Below are 16,966 nucleotides of genomic sequence, written 5' to 3'. Positions count from 1 at the left end.
GCTACGCATATTCTTTCTACTTTAGAATAGTTCATTTCGGATGCGGTGAACTTCTTGCTCAAATAATAAATCACACACTCTTTTCCGTCATCTTCACTTTTTTGAGCAAGCATGGCACCTAGAGACTCGCTATGAATCATAAGTTAGAGGATCGGAGGTTGCTCTGGAGTCGGTGGAACAAGCACCGACGGATTCATCAAGTATTGTTTAAGCTTGTTGAATGCATGTTCGCACTCCTCATCCCATCTAACCAGCGCATTCTTCTTGATAAGTTTAAAGAAAGGCTTGGCCGTCTCGGATAACTGGGAAATGAATTGAGCTATATAGTTCGATCCGCCCATCGGGGTTCGAACTTCCTTCGCTGAAGAGGGAGATTTTATTTCGCAAATGGCTTTCACTTTTGAAGGGTCAATCTCAATACCTTTGTTGTTGACAATGAACCCAAGCATTTTTCTTAAGCTGGCACCAAAGACGCACTTGGCTGGGTTGAGGCGTAACCCGAACTTCCGGAGTCCGTCGAACAACTTTGTCAAGGTCTTGACGTGATCTTCTCCACGTCTAGTTTTTGCGATCATGTCATCGACATAAACCTCAATCTCATTGTGCATCATATCATGGAACGATGTGACCATGGCTCGTTGGTAGGTTGCACCCGCATTTTTAAGGCCAAAGGGCATTACCTTATAATGGAATATCCTCCACGGGGTGGTGAATACGATCTTCAATTTATCGTTCACATTCATAAGGATTTGGTTATACCCCGAAAAGCCATCCATGAATAAAAATAGCTCGAACCCGGCTGTGCTATCCACAAGCACATCAATGTGCGGAAGTGGGAAATTATCCTTAGAACTAACTTTGTTCAAGCCTCGATAGTCAACACAAACCCGAACCCGACCATCTTTCTTTAATACCGGGACAATGTTAGCAATCCAATCGGAGTATTGGTAGTCTCAATAAATCCCACATCGAGAAGCTTCATAACCTCTTCTTTGATCTTCCGTGCCAACTCTGGCTTAGTGCTCCGTGTTCTTTGCTTCACGAGTTCAGCCGAAGGATCGGTCGGTAGACAGTGTTTGACGATCGATTGATCGAGACCAGGCATATCCGTGTAGGACCAAGTGAAGATATCCTGGTAATCCTTCAAGAGTTTAGTCCGACGCTCAACCATATCATCGGGAAGGTGTGCCCCGATCTTAACTTCTCCGGGGTTTTCTGCATTACCAAGGTTAATTGAGACAATCTCTTCTCCTGTCAAAGGTTTGGCCGTCTCGTGCTTGTCAAAATTCAGTCTTATTTCTTCAACATCAAGATCGGATTCTTGGAGATCGTCCAAATCGTCGACATGGCATATATCTGGATCCACCGCATTTCCCTCCTCGTGTTTGCCCCCGAAACATAAAGTGGTGGGATCGGAAAAACAAACAGGGTTTAAACAAGTATGAGCTTCAAAAATCGTTTATCTTGTTTAAAGAATTTTATTTTCGAAGACCGTGGAACAAGAAGTCTTGAAGAAGCCCAGCCCTCAGTTCTTAATATGGACGACAGTTTGATTCAATTGTTGGTTATCGTCATCGGGCTAGTTTGGTGTGCCTCAACAAGATTCCAAAACCGTAATAAAAACTTATGTAATTTTATTGATATTGAATCGATTAATTACATCTTATTGGATAAAAAATCCTAAAGCATAACAGGAAAAGGAAATCCTAGAAAGCAATAAAAATTCCCACGCAGGGGAAAATGCAGAAATTACTCTTGAGGGCCGGCCCCCATTCCCTCCGGTGGTCCTCCAAGAATTGCGTTGATGGAAATTCCAGCAAAACAACCAAGAAGGAAGGGTATGCCATCACTAGTGTCCGCTCCCACGGCTTTCGATTCGGGCTTCTTGAAGACACTTGACGACCGATAGTCTTGAGAATCATCGAACAAGGTGACCAGAATTGCTTTACACTTCTTCTTAGGCGGACAAGTCATTGCACGGGGCCATTCGGGAAAGATGAGCCCGAGATCATCCTCGGTTGGACTTGGTTCTAACGGCTCGAACCCCCTACTACTCCAGATTGAGCGAAAGGTATGATTGATAGGCGGTGGTAAAGGACTTCGACCTGCTCCTCCTCGGCCTCCACGATGACCACGGCCTCGTCCATGGCTTCTCGACCTATGGTATCCTAAACCAGCTGTGTGAGATTGTCCCTTCGTCTCAATTGGCACGCAAATGCCTTGACCTTCTTTCCCAAGACCCTTGCCTGGCTCAATGTCATTACCTACCATGACTTTCGCCACCATGACAGCTACGTTAGAAACCTCGGGAAAGGGCAAAGACGTGTCGGGAGAAGCTTGAATGACATGAACTATCTCGAATGAATGATAGCTATCCTCCTCTACATGATCGGGCTCTATATAAGAGACAGATGTTGCATTGAAGATTCGGTGATCCTCCTCCCCAAAAACCGTAACCAGCTTTGCTTCGACTACAAACTTGATTTTCTGGTGCAAGCTAGAGGGCATCACGCCTGCGTTGTGGATCCATGGCCGACCCAACAAAAAATTGAAAGCATAAGGGATATCCATCACCTAAAAAAGAATATCGTAAGGTCCGATTTGTAGTTCTAGGTTAATCTGTCCCATCACTTCCTTTTTAACCCCGTCGAAGGCTCGGGCTGAAGTCTTGGCGGCTTGCATGGTGGATGGATCAATTCCCGGCCGCTTAAGAGTAGCTAATGGACATATATTCAGAACCGATCAATTATCTACGAGTACCCTAGCCATATGAGTTTCTTTGTATTTCACCGAAATGTGAAGTGCTTTGTTGTGACCCCATCCCTCGATCGGAATCTCCTCATCAGAAAAAGGTACATGATCCTTAAGAAGAATTGCCCCTACAAAGCCCTCCAACTTATCTTCCTCGATCGTCTCGGGCACATGGATTTCGCTCAAAACCTTCATCGGGGCACCTCGATGTTTCTCGGATGTTTGGAGGAGTTCCAATAATGAAACTTGTGCGGGCAGCTTCCTCAACTAATCGACCACACTATATTCGCTAGCCTTAATCACGTCCAGGAATTCTTTCGCCTCTTTCTCAGAATCTGGTTTGGCCGGTTGATTATTAGCATAAGCACGCCCCGACCTTGTTATCAAATCAATGTCATATGACCAGGGAACCATCTTATCATTCTCATAAGGATAAGGTTGAGGCGACGCTAGCACCAACTCCTCTAAAACATCAGCTATAACAATTCCAAGGTCATCATCAGAAGCATCTTTGAGGGGAGGCATATCAGCTAACTCGGGGTCCAACTTAACTTGATCTTTAGTCATTATCGCCAATTCTTCGTCCCAGTCAATGATGACCTGAGATATAGTGGCCACGACTCCAAACTCATCAGTCATTCCGATCATCCTATCTCTAATCAACTCATCTACCCTCTTTTCTACCTCATGAAGTGATACCATCTCACTAGTCGAAAAATAGCCAGCCCGAACTAAAGCATTGAACATATCATTAAAAGGAATCTTGAAGCCTATAACACGCTTCGCCCCTGGCTAAGGACTACATTTACACTTCCCAAATGATCGGGGAGTGGATTGTTCTGGACATTAGGCTTACTGGTTGGATGGAATACAAATACTACGATCTTAAGTAGATCCTATATTCGATGTTTAAGCACTTAACAATCATCTGTTGAATGTCCTACCTCACCTCTGTGGTAATCGCATTTCTTTGATGGATAATACCTCGCATAGCTGGCAGCGTTAGATCTTTGTGGCTCAGAACTCAGCAAGTTCTTCTTCCTCATTACCGCCAGCACCTAAGATAATGTCCCGGGAAGTGGAGTAAACTGGCGAGGTTTGCGTTCTTGGTGTGGGTTCTGCTGGCCTTGTTGCCCATAAGAGGTCAGCTGCTGGGTAGTGAATTGTAACTTCGAGGCTTGAGCTGGTGCCTTCTGTGCATAAGTCATGTTGACTTCGGGGACGGACTCCTTCTCCTTCTTACCGGAAAATCTCTTACTAGATGCACCCGACTTACCGTACCACCCCTTCTTGAGGCTGGACTCAATTTCCTCTCCCATGGAAATGAGCTCACTAAAAGTCCAGACCACTATAATCGGCATGCGTGAATGGACTGCATGCGGGAGAGTTGATACAAATATCTTCATCAAATCTCGCTCCGATGGCTCATGCATAATCTGTCCCGCCATATTCCTCTAACGAGTAGCATACTTCTTTAGAGTTTCGCCTTTCTTTTGCTCAGCTCTCTTCGGATCTTCCCGTGTAATGGTGACATCGAGATTGAACTTAAAATGCTTGACGAAAAGGTTCGCCACATCTTCCCACGAGTCCTTCCGGTTAATTTGATGGTTAGTATACCACCTCATCGCGGCATCCTTCAAACTTGCTTGGAAAGTTTGGATCATTAGAGGTTCATTAGACATATATCTGCTCATGTGCCCCTGGTACATCTCGATGTATTGAATTGGGTTTGAGGTGCCATCATACTTATCAAAAGTCGGCATCTTGAATTTTTCAGGCACTTGAACCCGGGCGAAAATGGACGGATCAACAGGCGGTACACTTTGAGTCCCCTCCACTTCTCACAACCTCGGTCGAGCTTTGCCAAAGAACTTGACATTCTCATCATTTAAGGGTGGATGATGAACATGGGTTGCCGGAGATATACTAGTATCGGTCAAAATGACATCATCCAAGTGAAAAGTTGGGTCGGTATCCACTGCATGAGCCTTGTCGGGGCGACGACCTTGACGGGTTGGAGGTGGAATCTCGGCCTGAGAGCCAACATTGACTTGCTGCTGCTTGGCCATGAAATCATTCATCATCTTAGACGTGGTAACCGCCATATGTTCATTCGTTGCATTCATGTGTTCTTTCAGCTTTTCATCGATCATGGCCGCAATCTCAACCTGATTGCCCATCCTTCTCTTTGTCACCGATCGGGTGTTATAAGAATGTGGAGGATCCGTAGTAAATTACCTGAAAAAAAAAATTGATCGAAATGAATATAACAAGTAAAAATAGGGAGTTGGTCCATGACATCCTCTAAACCCCAAAACGAAATAAAGGACTAAATCAGGAAATTTCCAATTTCGTCCATCCTCACGAGAAAATTCATATCAATTCGAAAAGTGATTAAAAAAAAGGTCACGTTTATGAACTTAAAGTCGAATTGATGATGAAATAAATCAATAACATTTATGGAAGACTAGAAGGTCATTCCGAACAGTAACCTTTATTACAAGAAAAGCCCGGAAAATCATGAAACATAATTACAACTAAGATGAAACTAACTAAGAACAAAACAATGACTCCTAAACATGGCAATCAAGTCATTTTTCTCTTCTTTGTGAGGACACGATCTATAGACGAACGGGCCTCCAATTCTTTCCGAAGTCGTGCATTTTCCTTAGCTAAGGTCTCCATTTGCTTCTTAGCCTTTTGTACGTTCTTCTCATGGGCCTCGATCTCGGCTTCACGAGTGGGCTTCACGGGCATCAATGGGAACTTCGGGAGCATATGGGTTGGTATGAAATGGCGCTGGATATACCGAGCTTTAGCGTGATAAAGCCTTTCCTTTCCCTCGAGCTCCGCTTCGGGTAGCAATAGTTGGTGAGTTTTGGACTCGAGCCAAACTTGATCGATATGTCCGAGCTTGGTTGCATATTTTTCAACTGCAACGAATTGGACTTAAAAAGCATCAGGCCCCAGTGGTGGTGGAATGTCCCGCAAAACCCCATATTGCCATACCACGCGAAGAGGATGATATCTCGTTACACCCGTAATACCCAACAAGGGTATGGGCTTCCGCTTACCGTGATATAAACAGGCCTCAGAGACTCGGAACCATATAGCTTGCCATAAGAAAACCTTAGGACTCGGATCTTTAAGTAAATCAATCCATTGAGAATGAGACAATCCTTTAAAATCTCTTTGCAGTTCTTGAAATTTTGCAATTGGATTTTCATCTTCACTTATTCGAGGTATAATCATCTTAGAACCAAACTCAACATAATGAGAGAAAAACCACATTTACAAAAGTTCAGGTGAAGCATGGAATGTCTTATCTTCCTTTTTTATGAAACGAGTCGGGGATATGAAAGTTTCAACTATGATAGCATTAATGAAATTCATTCCACTACAAATTTGCGTAACTATCCAAGCCATGGATGGATTGATGAAATTCTTTTGAAGTGGAAAAATCACAAGCCCAAAGAAAGCTAGAATGAAAATCCTACATCGCAAGTATGAATTGCTTTCATGAAAACGCTCAATGAGAAATGAGAAAGGACACATTTGACATTTTTCTTTCAAAATTTTTCTCATTTTATTCTCGCTAACTTTCAAAAATTCAGCAAGAAAGAGAACCGGATCAATTCCCACACAAGGATGAATTGAATCACTGTCTAAAGGTTTTCCAATGGCAATGCTATATTCTTCCAAAGCCGGAGTGAGCTCGTGCTTACCCAGAATAAAGGTAGCGATATCCGGGCACCAAAAATATGCAAGTACTTGCATAACCCTGGTTTGTAATCCGATGTCCAAAAGTGGCAACATATTACCCATATGGCTAAGGACGTAATTCTGTGCATCGGTCTTCAAATGACTCCACATCTGCTTCAACTCGGCCTTCGGAACGTACACGAAACGGAGATCCGAATGCCCCATTGTCTATAGATCACGTGCTACAAATCTAAACATCATGGACCGATCCAAAATAATATAAAACAAGATAAAGTTCAGGAGCATACTTTATCATAGGATGGGAAGATAAATAATCACATGGACATGCACATGATTTGTGAGTTAACCTTATTCTATCTATCCTAGAGGTTGACAAATTGAAGCGAAAGACTTGCGGCAAGGCGTCAATCTCGCGCACATAATCAAGATTAATTGTAATCCTACGATGTAACCAGGATTAGCCGGGTCATTTCACTTCGGCTTCTCTAGTTAAAAATTATAACTCCTACTTCGGTAATCCTACCGAGCATGAGTTCTAATTTTGGAAACTCATTTTTGGAAAAAGATTCGGGATTGAATTTGGACTAACTTTCAACCATGATCCCACGGTGAACGCTAGAACCAATCTCAATACCATCCTAAAACTAGTGGCTCGGGTCCAACCACGGGTTATTGGGTGGTGTAGTACTAAAGCAATTAATCACGTGCAACAAATAATATGCAAACACAGCTTTAAAAATTGCAAGAAGTAATCACAAAAATTCCAAACTCCAATCCTGCAAAACAAAGGGGTTAGCCACACGCTCCACCCCTTATATCTCCCATCTCCAAAACCATCTAACACAAGGTTAAGAACTTACCCGGAGTCCAATTGGCAAACAAAAATGCAATTTTTCATGAAATTATCGGCCTAAGTCCACTAAGGTTCCTTTTAATTCTTCCGAAAACTAAAGTGATTAATTAATCAATTTTATTTCGAAAGAATCAAGGGTCGCTTCCCAGTGGAGTCGCCAAGCTGTCGCGACCTAAAAATCAGGTTTCTAGGCTAATAGATTATCGGGTCAATTATTCGACTAACCTAACTCGGACTCTCCCAAGTCCATACCAAATCGCAACTTAACATGCAAAGATATTTGAATTGGAGTCGCCACTAATCGTTTTTGGTAGGTCTATTAGAAATCTAAGTAAATTAGCGGGAGAACTAAATTACTTCTACGGATCGTAGATTCTAAGTCCGGGGACTTGATTACGCTAGATTACTCTAATGCACTTTCGGTACCATTTTATTTCATGAAAAATTTTTGTCAGGCAACATTAATTGATTTTAACCTAAGTCACTAACACAGGTTATCATGCGATCGCACAATCAATTAATTGAACATCCAGAAGTCAAGGTAATTGCAGGAAGCATACGCCAAGACAAATTGTTTCACTTTTGAATTTTTGCTTTTTAGTGGGATAAAGACTAACTTATATGTAATGCATGAATTTAATCTAAGATCCAAAGGAATTAAATTAAATGCAAGGAAAACCTAAGCATGCATATGAAATTAATTTAATTGACTAACCTAGATGACATGTAATTAAATGAAACTAATGTACAAATGATGTTACGGTCTAATTAAATTGACTACATGTCTTACGAATTAATTGAAGACCTAAACATGCAAATTCTATATGATCTAAACCTAGCATGCAAATGACATATAAAGCTTATTTTATTTTATTTTTGTATTTTCGGATTAATGAATGACCCTAAATAAAAATATGCCTAAAGATAATTATCTTACTTATTTTAGGGTTTAAGTTTGCCTAATCCCCAACATATTAAAGATAAATTATTTTAGACATGAAAATCTACTCAAATATGCTGATTCTATCCTAAAATGCAAATCTAAATTAACTTATTCTAAAATTGAACTAAACGTGCAAATATCTACATGATTTTAATTTAAGGATGCAAATTTATCCAAAATGTAATGCAATATCTTTTAGAATTTTAAATATCACGCAAGAGAATATTCATTCTAAAGATATTATGCCAATCAAATCAATCAAGAAAGTGGATATCTCAACCGATTTTTGAAAACATTTCGTGAATATTTGAGTCAATCTTTAATTCGTAATCCTACGATTAAGATTGAACTCAAATCCTTGCTTGTGTGGCAAGTTGCGGATTAAGAAAAGATTCCTAATCGATTACATTTTGAAAGATTTTCCTTGATATCCTGAGTATCTTGAATATATTCAGCAGAAATTTTTTTTTTTTGAATTAACTGACTATCACCAAAACCCCAAGAATATCCCAATCAAATCATAATTTTCAAATTGTGCAAGAATCCTTGAAGTTTCAAAACTGTGGCAATCTTTTGTTTTTGGCGAGAGATATATCAAGATACTCAAACATATTCAACTCTAAATACACAATATTTCCAAAATGGCGAATAACACCTCACCCGATTCTTCTTGAAACATTGCCACAATACTTTAGCCCTCTCTTTTTTTAGACAACTTTCTGGACAAAATTTTAAAAAATAAAAGATAAAAAGAAAAAACGTGAAGTAGTCTCCAAAATGTCCTAATCATCCAAACAAACTCCACATGGTATGCAATATGTCCTCAAGCATGGCAAGTTAGTAAACGATTTTTATCTGATATGCAAAATAACGTACAATCGACAAGCAAATATTCAAATGACGAAAAGGTATAAGATTTACCTAATCTCACAAAGTTGCTTTTTTTTATTTGAGACCGAACTCGGACGATCTTGTAGACGAAATCCTTGGACTGATCGGCCAGATAATCACTTGCATTCGGTTTGTAGCTGCATCAGACTTTCGGCGGTAAGGGGAAGGAAACAAAAGTGTTTTTGTCACCGAGAATTCACCGAACAGCAAGTTTTTTAACCAAAGGACCGCAGCAAAACAGCAAGGACGTGTGTTTTTCTGTGAATTTTCTGAATGAATGTAGACCTCCCTCTGTCAAGCTCATGTATTTTTACTCGCGCATGTTCCAAGAGCTCATTTTTTCTTTTCAACCTAACAGAGCTCCCTTTCTTGTTTGACTTTTTCTTTTCTCTCCTTTCTTTTTGACTTCTCTCAGACTTCTCACTTTGAGGAGAAACTTTTCGCACTTCACCTCGTTGAACGAAGTGGTCCTCTCCTCCGTCTCTGCACTTTTTCCCTCATCAAGCTCTCACTTTTTCTTCGTGGACCTCACTGGACGACTCCCTCTCTCTGCACTTATCCCCTTTCTCTAGCTGGACGAAACTCCCTCTCTTTTCTGCACGATAACACTGTCAAAGCCAGCGCCGCCCCCCCCCCCCCCCCAACCCCCCGCCCCCTCTCTCTCTTTAACGTGTGCTAAGGTATCCTATTTATAGGCATAGGGCACCCTAAAAGAAAAGCCAAGATGACGATTGTATCTTTTTGGTTTCAAAATATTCTGACCTTACTGAATAGATCCGCTCCAATATTTTCGTTCCAACTTCCAGATCTTTTTTTTAAAAAAAATGTCAATTCTGGTTCCGCATGATCTCTTTGCAAACCGACAAATCCGATCAAATCCCCTTGTGTAACAACTTCTCTGCCCACTTCCTCTTTCTCCGCCCACTTTTTTGGTCCAATATGTTTTATCTCGTTCATCGTCGATCGAATGCAACTACATGCATGCTATAAAAATAGAATAAAATAAAATGAACTAAGTGCAAACTATATGCAAGACGATTTAATTATTTTTTGTAAGGACTAAAGTTAATCCCTAATTTTTATGCAAAGGTTAATGACTAAAAAGGATGGCCAAAATTTAGGTGTCAACACAAATAAGCACTGTACAAAAGTTATGATACTTATAGTGTTCTTTTCCCCTCAATGTAACCATTTTCTTTCCCTTCCAAAACTTTATGAAATGAGGGTAGTAATACATCTTGTGTTGTGTATAAATTTCTAGGGAGAAAAGGACAGCAGGAGTGCAATTATGGCGGTCACTTGAGTGCCATAACTTTTTTTTTCTCTCACTTAATTGCCACAAATTTAAATAGTGGATTACTTAAGTGTCATCGACGATTTGTCTAGCCAGAAAATCTATCATGGACGCCCGTTTTCTTACATGGCACCGCCGGCACTAACTTAGACAACTTATGTAAATTTTTAAATATTTTTCTTTATTTTTATTTTTAAATTTTACGTTGGAATGGAGAATTAAATAAAAAAAATCCAAGTACAATGATTTTCCAAAAATGGCACTAAAAAATTATCGATTTTACTCCGATGTGGAACTTAAGTAAGCAAAAAAAAAAGTTATGGCATTTCAGTGAGCAGCGTATGAAAGTTATCGCACTCTTCTTGTTCTTATCCCAAACTTAATTGGAAAAAGGTTTTAGTTCAGTAATCCTTAAAAACAGTATGTACATTTAAAGGGTTATTAATCAAGACAAATAAAAGTTGCTAGGTCAATTGAAAAGTTGGTATGTTAAAGGAAATAATTAGATGTTGGTACTCTAAAACTAGCTGGGAACTTAGTCGGACAAAAGTTAGCAAGTCGCTCTAATTTAAGTCGGTAATTTAAGGTAATTTTTAGTAAATTTAAAGCGTTATGCAATTAAAATTTGTAAGACAATACAATATATTGGTAATTTGCAAACTATCAAAGAAAATTGGTGATTTCATTAAAAAAAATATTGACAAATTACCAAAAAGCTATTTGAAAATAAAAATAAATCACCGGTCATCTTTTTCACAATACTTCTTTTTATATTGACCTGCACTTGTAGAAAAAGCACTTGTTACAATTAACCTATAGTGAAAAAAAAATCATATTATTAGGCACGGAATGTTATGATTTTGCGCCTAGCCGCATTGGTTTTAAAATATTGCACGTGTTATACACATGGCTTGGAACAGAATAGTACTTCATCTCTTGCATAGCCTTCTGGATTTTTTTTTTTTTTTGGGGCCAAATCATTGAAGATTGGAAAATAAGTTGGGATCATTCGCAAGGGCAGGACAATGAATACAAAGCCGTGGATATAGTTCTGCTTAGAGATTTGGTATGATGACCAAAAGAGAAATCCAGCTTCCTAGAACAACAAAAATATATGGGCGCTTTCAAGACAGCAACTTATAGATTATACCACAACTTTTCGGGATAAGAAGAGTAAGAGTGCCATAACTTGCTCACTTTTTTTTTTCTTTTTGGTTGAAATAACTTGCTCACTTAAGCGTTACAAATTTGAAAAATTGATCACTTAAGCGTGACCGGCAATTTGCCTTGCTGGAAAAATGCGACGTGGATGCCGATCGACATACGTGATACCGCCGGCGCTAACGTGGATAATTTTTGTATTTTTATTTTATTTTTTTCAATTCCATGTTGGAATGGAAAATTAAGTGAAAAATTCATGTAGGGAGATTTGCCAGAAATTGCACCCAAATGATCGATTTTACTTCAATGTGCCACTTATGTAAGCGAAAAAAAAAAGTTACGGCACTCAAGTAAGCGCGGTACGAAAATTATGGCACTCATGCTATTCTTATCCTAATTTCTAAAATATGTTTTAAAAAAAAAGAAATAACTCTTAGTAGTTGGAAAGATTGCACAACAATTCTTCCTTGTTGACACAATCAAATCCGTGCCTCGGAGCTTTAGTCAAAAGTTCATGGGACCTTCACAGAGAAAATAAACGCGTGTGGGTGCGCGTAAACATAAAGAACGGGCCATCTACGGAGTTACGCATGATTGTTTGATTGTGCGGTAGGATCATCCCCAAAAGTCAATGATCATCCCATTACAGTATAATGCCGTTCAGTTCTGGATCATGTAGTTTGTCATGTCGTTCGAATTGGAAAGCAACCTGCTGTCTTTTTCCGCAGAGACACCATTCTGGGACAGTCATACGGTAGGTTTTGGTATGAATACTAAGAACGCGTCCTAACTAGCGAAGTGTCCATTGATGCAATCAAGAGTGACTCTGTTCATCATGGAGAAGTTCATGTTTTTAGCATTTCTCGATCTTCTGTTAGCTTTCCTGTTGATGTCTCAGCCCGCCATTTGTTCCAGCAACTTCACTGATCAAGATGCTCTCCTCCACTTCAAATCTGCGATCAAAGTCGACCCGATGAACATGGTCAAAGGTGGCAATTGGACCGTGGAAGCAAACTCCTGCGAATGGTTTGGCGTCGTCTGCAGCAACCGCAGGCAGAGAGTCGTGGCATTGGACCTCTCCTACATGGGTCTCCAGGGAAGACTGTCTCCTTACTTGGGCAATCTCTCTTTCCTGGCTTCTCTTGATCTTCGCAACAACAGTTTCTACGGCACAATTCCGATAGAGATTGGTCATTTACACCGCCTGAAAGAACTCATACTCCAATCGAACCAGTTTGAAGGAAACATTCCTCCTAACTTAGTCCAGTGCCAAAATCTTGAAGTGATGTCACTCGCATGGAACCAGCTAACAGGTGGCATACCAAGAGAATTTGGCACCTTCCCTGAGTTGCAACAACTGTTTCTTGGCCACAACCCCTTACGGGGTCAAATTCCGAGCTTCCTGGGCAACATATCCACATTGCAGGTCATTGGTTTGGTCATGAACAATCTTACAGGTTCGATTCCTCCGGCACTTTTCAATAGATCGCTCACGAGTGTCATGTTGATGTATAATGATCTCTCTGGAAGTCTTCCCTCCGATCTTTGCTATCGTTGGCCTACCATTCAGAGGCTTTTGCTGTCTTATAACCAATTCAGTGGCCTGCTACCAGAGACGCTAACCCAATGCGAAGAGCTTCTCGTATTGTCATTGTCCTTCAATCGTTTTCAGGGAAGCATTCCTCGAGGCATAGACAGCTTGCAAAAGCTGCAGGAGCTCTATCTTGGTACTAACAACTTGACCGGCACAATTCCTCGAGCCATCGGTAACATGTCAAGCTTGCACTTGCTGTACACAGAACATAACAGCATCGGAGGTAACATTCCAAGTGAGATTGGCAAGTTGGTCAATCTGAATGAAATGAGCCTTCAGGATAATCTGCTAACGGGTGAAATGCCTCAAGAGGTTTTTAACGTTTCTTCGCTACAACTGCTTTCTTTGATGGACAATTCCCTCTCCGGAAGCCTTCCCTCAAGTAGCGAACTAAGCCTTCCGAAATTGGAAAAACTCTATCTGGCAAACAATGGCTTTAGCGGCAACATCCCGCAGTATTTCTCAAATTTTTCAAACCTAATCATTTTCGATGCCGGGATCAATCAACTCAGTGGACCGATACCCATGAGTTTGGGCAACTTGAAGAACCTCAGACACTTCGCCGTTCAGTCAAATCAGCTAACAGGTGAGACTTATGGTTCAGAGCTGGGTTTTCTTTCTGCTTTATCTAATTGCCAAACACTGCAAACCTTGGTTCTGGAAGAAAATCCGCTTGGCGGCTCCATACCAGAATCTATCAAAAACTTCTCGAGTTCCCTACAAATTCTATTCGCTCCCAGTTGTCAAATAAGAGGTCACATTCCCACCCAAATGGGTTTCTTGAAGAACTTGACTTTCCTACAGTTGAGTGATAATGATCTGGACGGCAACATCCCATCATCAATCGGAGGACTAGAAAGCCTGCAAAGGCTGCATCTTGATAACAACCATCTCGAAGGACCGATCCCCGACGAGATATGCAACTTGGCAAATTTAGGAGAGTTGCTGCTCCGGCAAAATAGGATATCGGGATCGATCCCGAATTGCATTGGAAACCTGAGCAGCCTTCAAAAGTTTCTTGTAAGTTCGAATAACATGACATCAGTTATACCGGTAAGTCTGTGGAGCCTTCAACAACTAATCTTCCTCAATCTGTCACTCAATTCTTTCAATGGAGGACTACCACTTGACATGGGGAAAATGACAGCTATACAAAGCATCGATCTTTCTTGGAACCGACTTACCCGCGCCATTCCGAGTTCCATCCAGGAGTTGAAGAGCCTTTCTTCTCTCAACTTTTCGAGGAACCTGTTTCAAGGATCCATACCACAATCGATTGGCGACCTCAAAGGATTGGATTTCCTCGATCTCTCCTACAATGAGTTATCAGACGCCATACCGGAGTCCATGGAAGGACTTACATATCTGCAACAATTGAACTTGTCCTTTAATAAGCTATCAGGAAAGATTCCTAATGGAGGTCCCTTTGGAAATTTTTCGGCTCTCTCTTTCATTGGAAATGAAGCACTTTGTGGAAATGCAACCTTTCAAGTCCCACCTTGCCACGTAAACGGAAAGAAATCATCAAGGGATAAGCGGCTCCGGTTACTATACATTATGTTGCCAATAGTATCAGCTATTCTTTTAGTCTCTGTCATTTGCTTTTTTAGAAAGCGTCAGAACACTGGTAAAAAACCTGCAGTTTCGGTGGAGAACCCGCCTGGAATTGACCACCCGACGATATCATATCAGGAGCTTTGCTTGGGTACTAACAACTTCAGCGAAAGCAATTTGCTCGGAGTAGGAAGCTTTAGCTCTGTATACAAAGGGACTCTAGCCAACGGGGCAGACGTTGCGGTCAAAGTACTGAATCTCCATATTGAAGGCGCCCTGAAAAGTTTCGATGCAGAATGCGAGGTTTTCCGCAAGATCCGACACTGGAATCTAGTCAAAGTGATCACCACCTGCACAAACGCCGATATGAGGGCGCTGGTGCTGCAATATGTGCCCAATGGGAGCTTGGAGAAGTGGCTTTACTCCAACAACTACAACTTGGGTCTCCACCAGCGAGTGAAGATAATGGTCGACGTCTCTGCGGCGCTTGATTATCTCCACCATGGCCAACCGGAACCAGTTGTGCACTGCGATCTGAAGCCTAGCAATGTTCTTCTAAATGAGGACCTGATCGCACAAGTCTGCGACTTTGGAATCGCGAAGATTTTGGCTGAGAACAAGCTGGAAACACAAACCCGAACTCTCGGCACGATTGGTTACATCGCTCCAGGTACATTCGTCGAATTTTGACTAATCCAAGCCTTTGATTGCCGATATAATGGTACAATTTAATTGAGATATATTAACATTTGTTTGCCTCTCGATCTTATTACTTATGTCCCAAAAAAGAAAAAGATCAATCCTTGATGTTCTTATTTCGCAATCTATGACCCTTTCGGAGTACGGTTTGGAAGGAAAAGTCTCGACAAAAGGAGATGTTTACAGCTTCGGCATATTGTTGTTGGAGGTGATTACTGGGAAGAAGCCAACCGATGAAATATTCGATGCGGCTATGAGGTTGAGGCAATGGGTAGGTGCAGCAATTCCAGACCGAGTGCTTGACATCGTGGATAGCGACCTCCTTAGCACGAACCATGCAAATCCGACGCCTTGGAAACTCGAGAGCATAGTCTTATCGATTCTAGAGTTGGGGTTAGAATGTTCAAAGGACTTGCCTGAGGAAAGAATGGACATGGAAACTGTCATGGTTCAGCTCAACAAGATCCAGTTATCGCTTAACTAGAAAATAAGGTACGGACCAGTTCATAAAATTCGACCATGGCATCAGCTTTGTCCGTACGCGGTAATTTCGTTGCAATGGCTTTGTGCATAGATGTCTATAAAATCTTCTTGTGAGCTTTCTGAACGAGAAGAAAACGGTTGAAGACACAACATCTCCCCGCAATGAAATTTCATCCAACTTTGGAAAATTTAATACCTGCTCTTTTTGTGATTCTTGATGTGTTTTTCAATCTCTTCAGGTTTCCGAAATTCTAATATATCAGCTCGTAAGGACTGAACTGATAATGTCACAAGCAAATTGGTCATGTGAGCATATTAGATGTAAGTTTTCTCTATGGTTCCGCATGACTCTTGTTGATTCGAAATGTATTGCACTTAGAAAAGTGTAAAAGGTGGTAACTCTGACCAAAAAAAGGAACTAGAGCAGGTTTATTATGTGTAGCGCTTAAAAGAAGTAGTCAAATGGAAATGTTTGCATCAACAACAACAGTCTATGCCTGAACATTTTCATCAATAACATTATATTCTTTCATTCATTCATTTTTGCAAGCAAAACAAGCGATCAACTCACCTTAAATTATGATTTTCAAGGCTGGGAAGCTGCTTTGGATATATATTTCATTTGAATTTATTGAGCCTTATTCTATGGATCGAATTGAGTTCCAACAACCGATCAGTGATTATATAAAAGGAAACTGATCAAAATAAAAGGATTTACTGGCTTGTGGGTTTGGCTATGTTCACCATGTAACACCCTATTTTCTGCCTTCAAACCAAGATGGATGTCATGAAGATGTCATTTTTGATTGGTCATTAGCATCTTCTTGCTCCTTTGACCAACAGTTGTCTTTATGCTTTACTAGGCGGGCTGACGGGCCGGCCCGGGAATGTCAGTTTCGAAATTAAAAATCAAGATGACAAGTAAAATTCAATTGATGAAAAGAAAAGAAAAACTCCATCCCATATCTTTGGCCTAATCTTCCCTTTCGTAGGTTGACGTGAGCTACAATCATTCGAATG

The 16,966-nt window shown here is 40.8% G+C and overlaps 1 protein-coding gene across 1 annotated transcript; it reads left to right on the top strand.

The window, feature by feature from the left end:
- Nucleotides 1-12,451: 12,451 nt before the first annotated feature.
- LOC115750784 (putative receptor-like protein kinase At3g47110) lies at nt 12,452-16,075 on the top strand. The gene is made up of 2 exons (XM_048277511.1): nt 12,452-15,434; nt 15,604-16,075. The coding sequence occupies exons 1-2, from the start codon at nt 12,452-12,454 to the stop codon at nt 15,945-15,947; spliced, it is 3,327 nt and encodes a 1,108-aa protein (XP_048133468.1). The 3' UTR covers nt 15,948-16,075.
- Nucleotides 16,076-16,966: the final 891 nt, after the last annotated feature.

This window comes from Rhodamnia argentea, chromosome 4, assembly GCF_020921035.1.
Source record: "Rhodamnia argentea isolate NSW1041297 chromosome 4, ASM2092103v1, whole genome shotgun sequence".
In the NCBI taxonomy this organism is placed as follows: Eukaryota; Viridiplantae; Streptophyta; class Magnoliopsida; order Myrtales; family Myrtaceae; genus Rhodamnia; species Rhodamnia argentea.
Note: the sequence above shows the minus strand (reverse complement) of the source record. Positions and strands in the feature narration are given on the sequence as shown.

What these genes read in the sequence shown, in the direction of transcription:
- LOC115750784 (XM_048277511.1), top strand. Translation starts at nt 12,452, where the DNA reads ATGGAGAAGTTCATGTTTTTAGCATTTCTCGATCTTCTGTTAGCTTTC. An exon ending in GATTGGTTACATCGCTCCAG is followed by an intron (nt 15,435 to 15,603) that starts GTACATTCGTCG and finishes TGACCCTTTCGG; the next exon opens with AGTACGGTTTGGAAGGAAAA.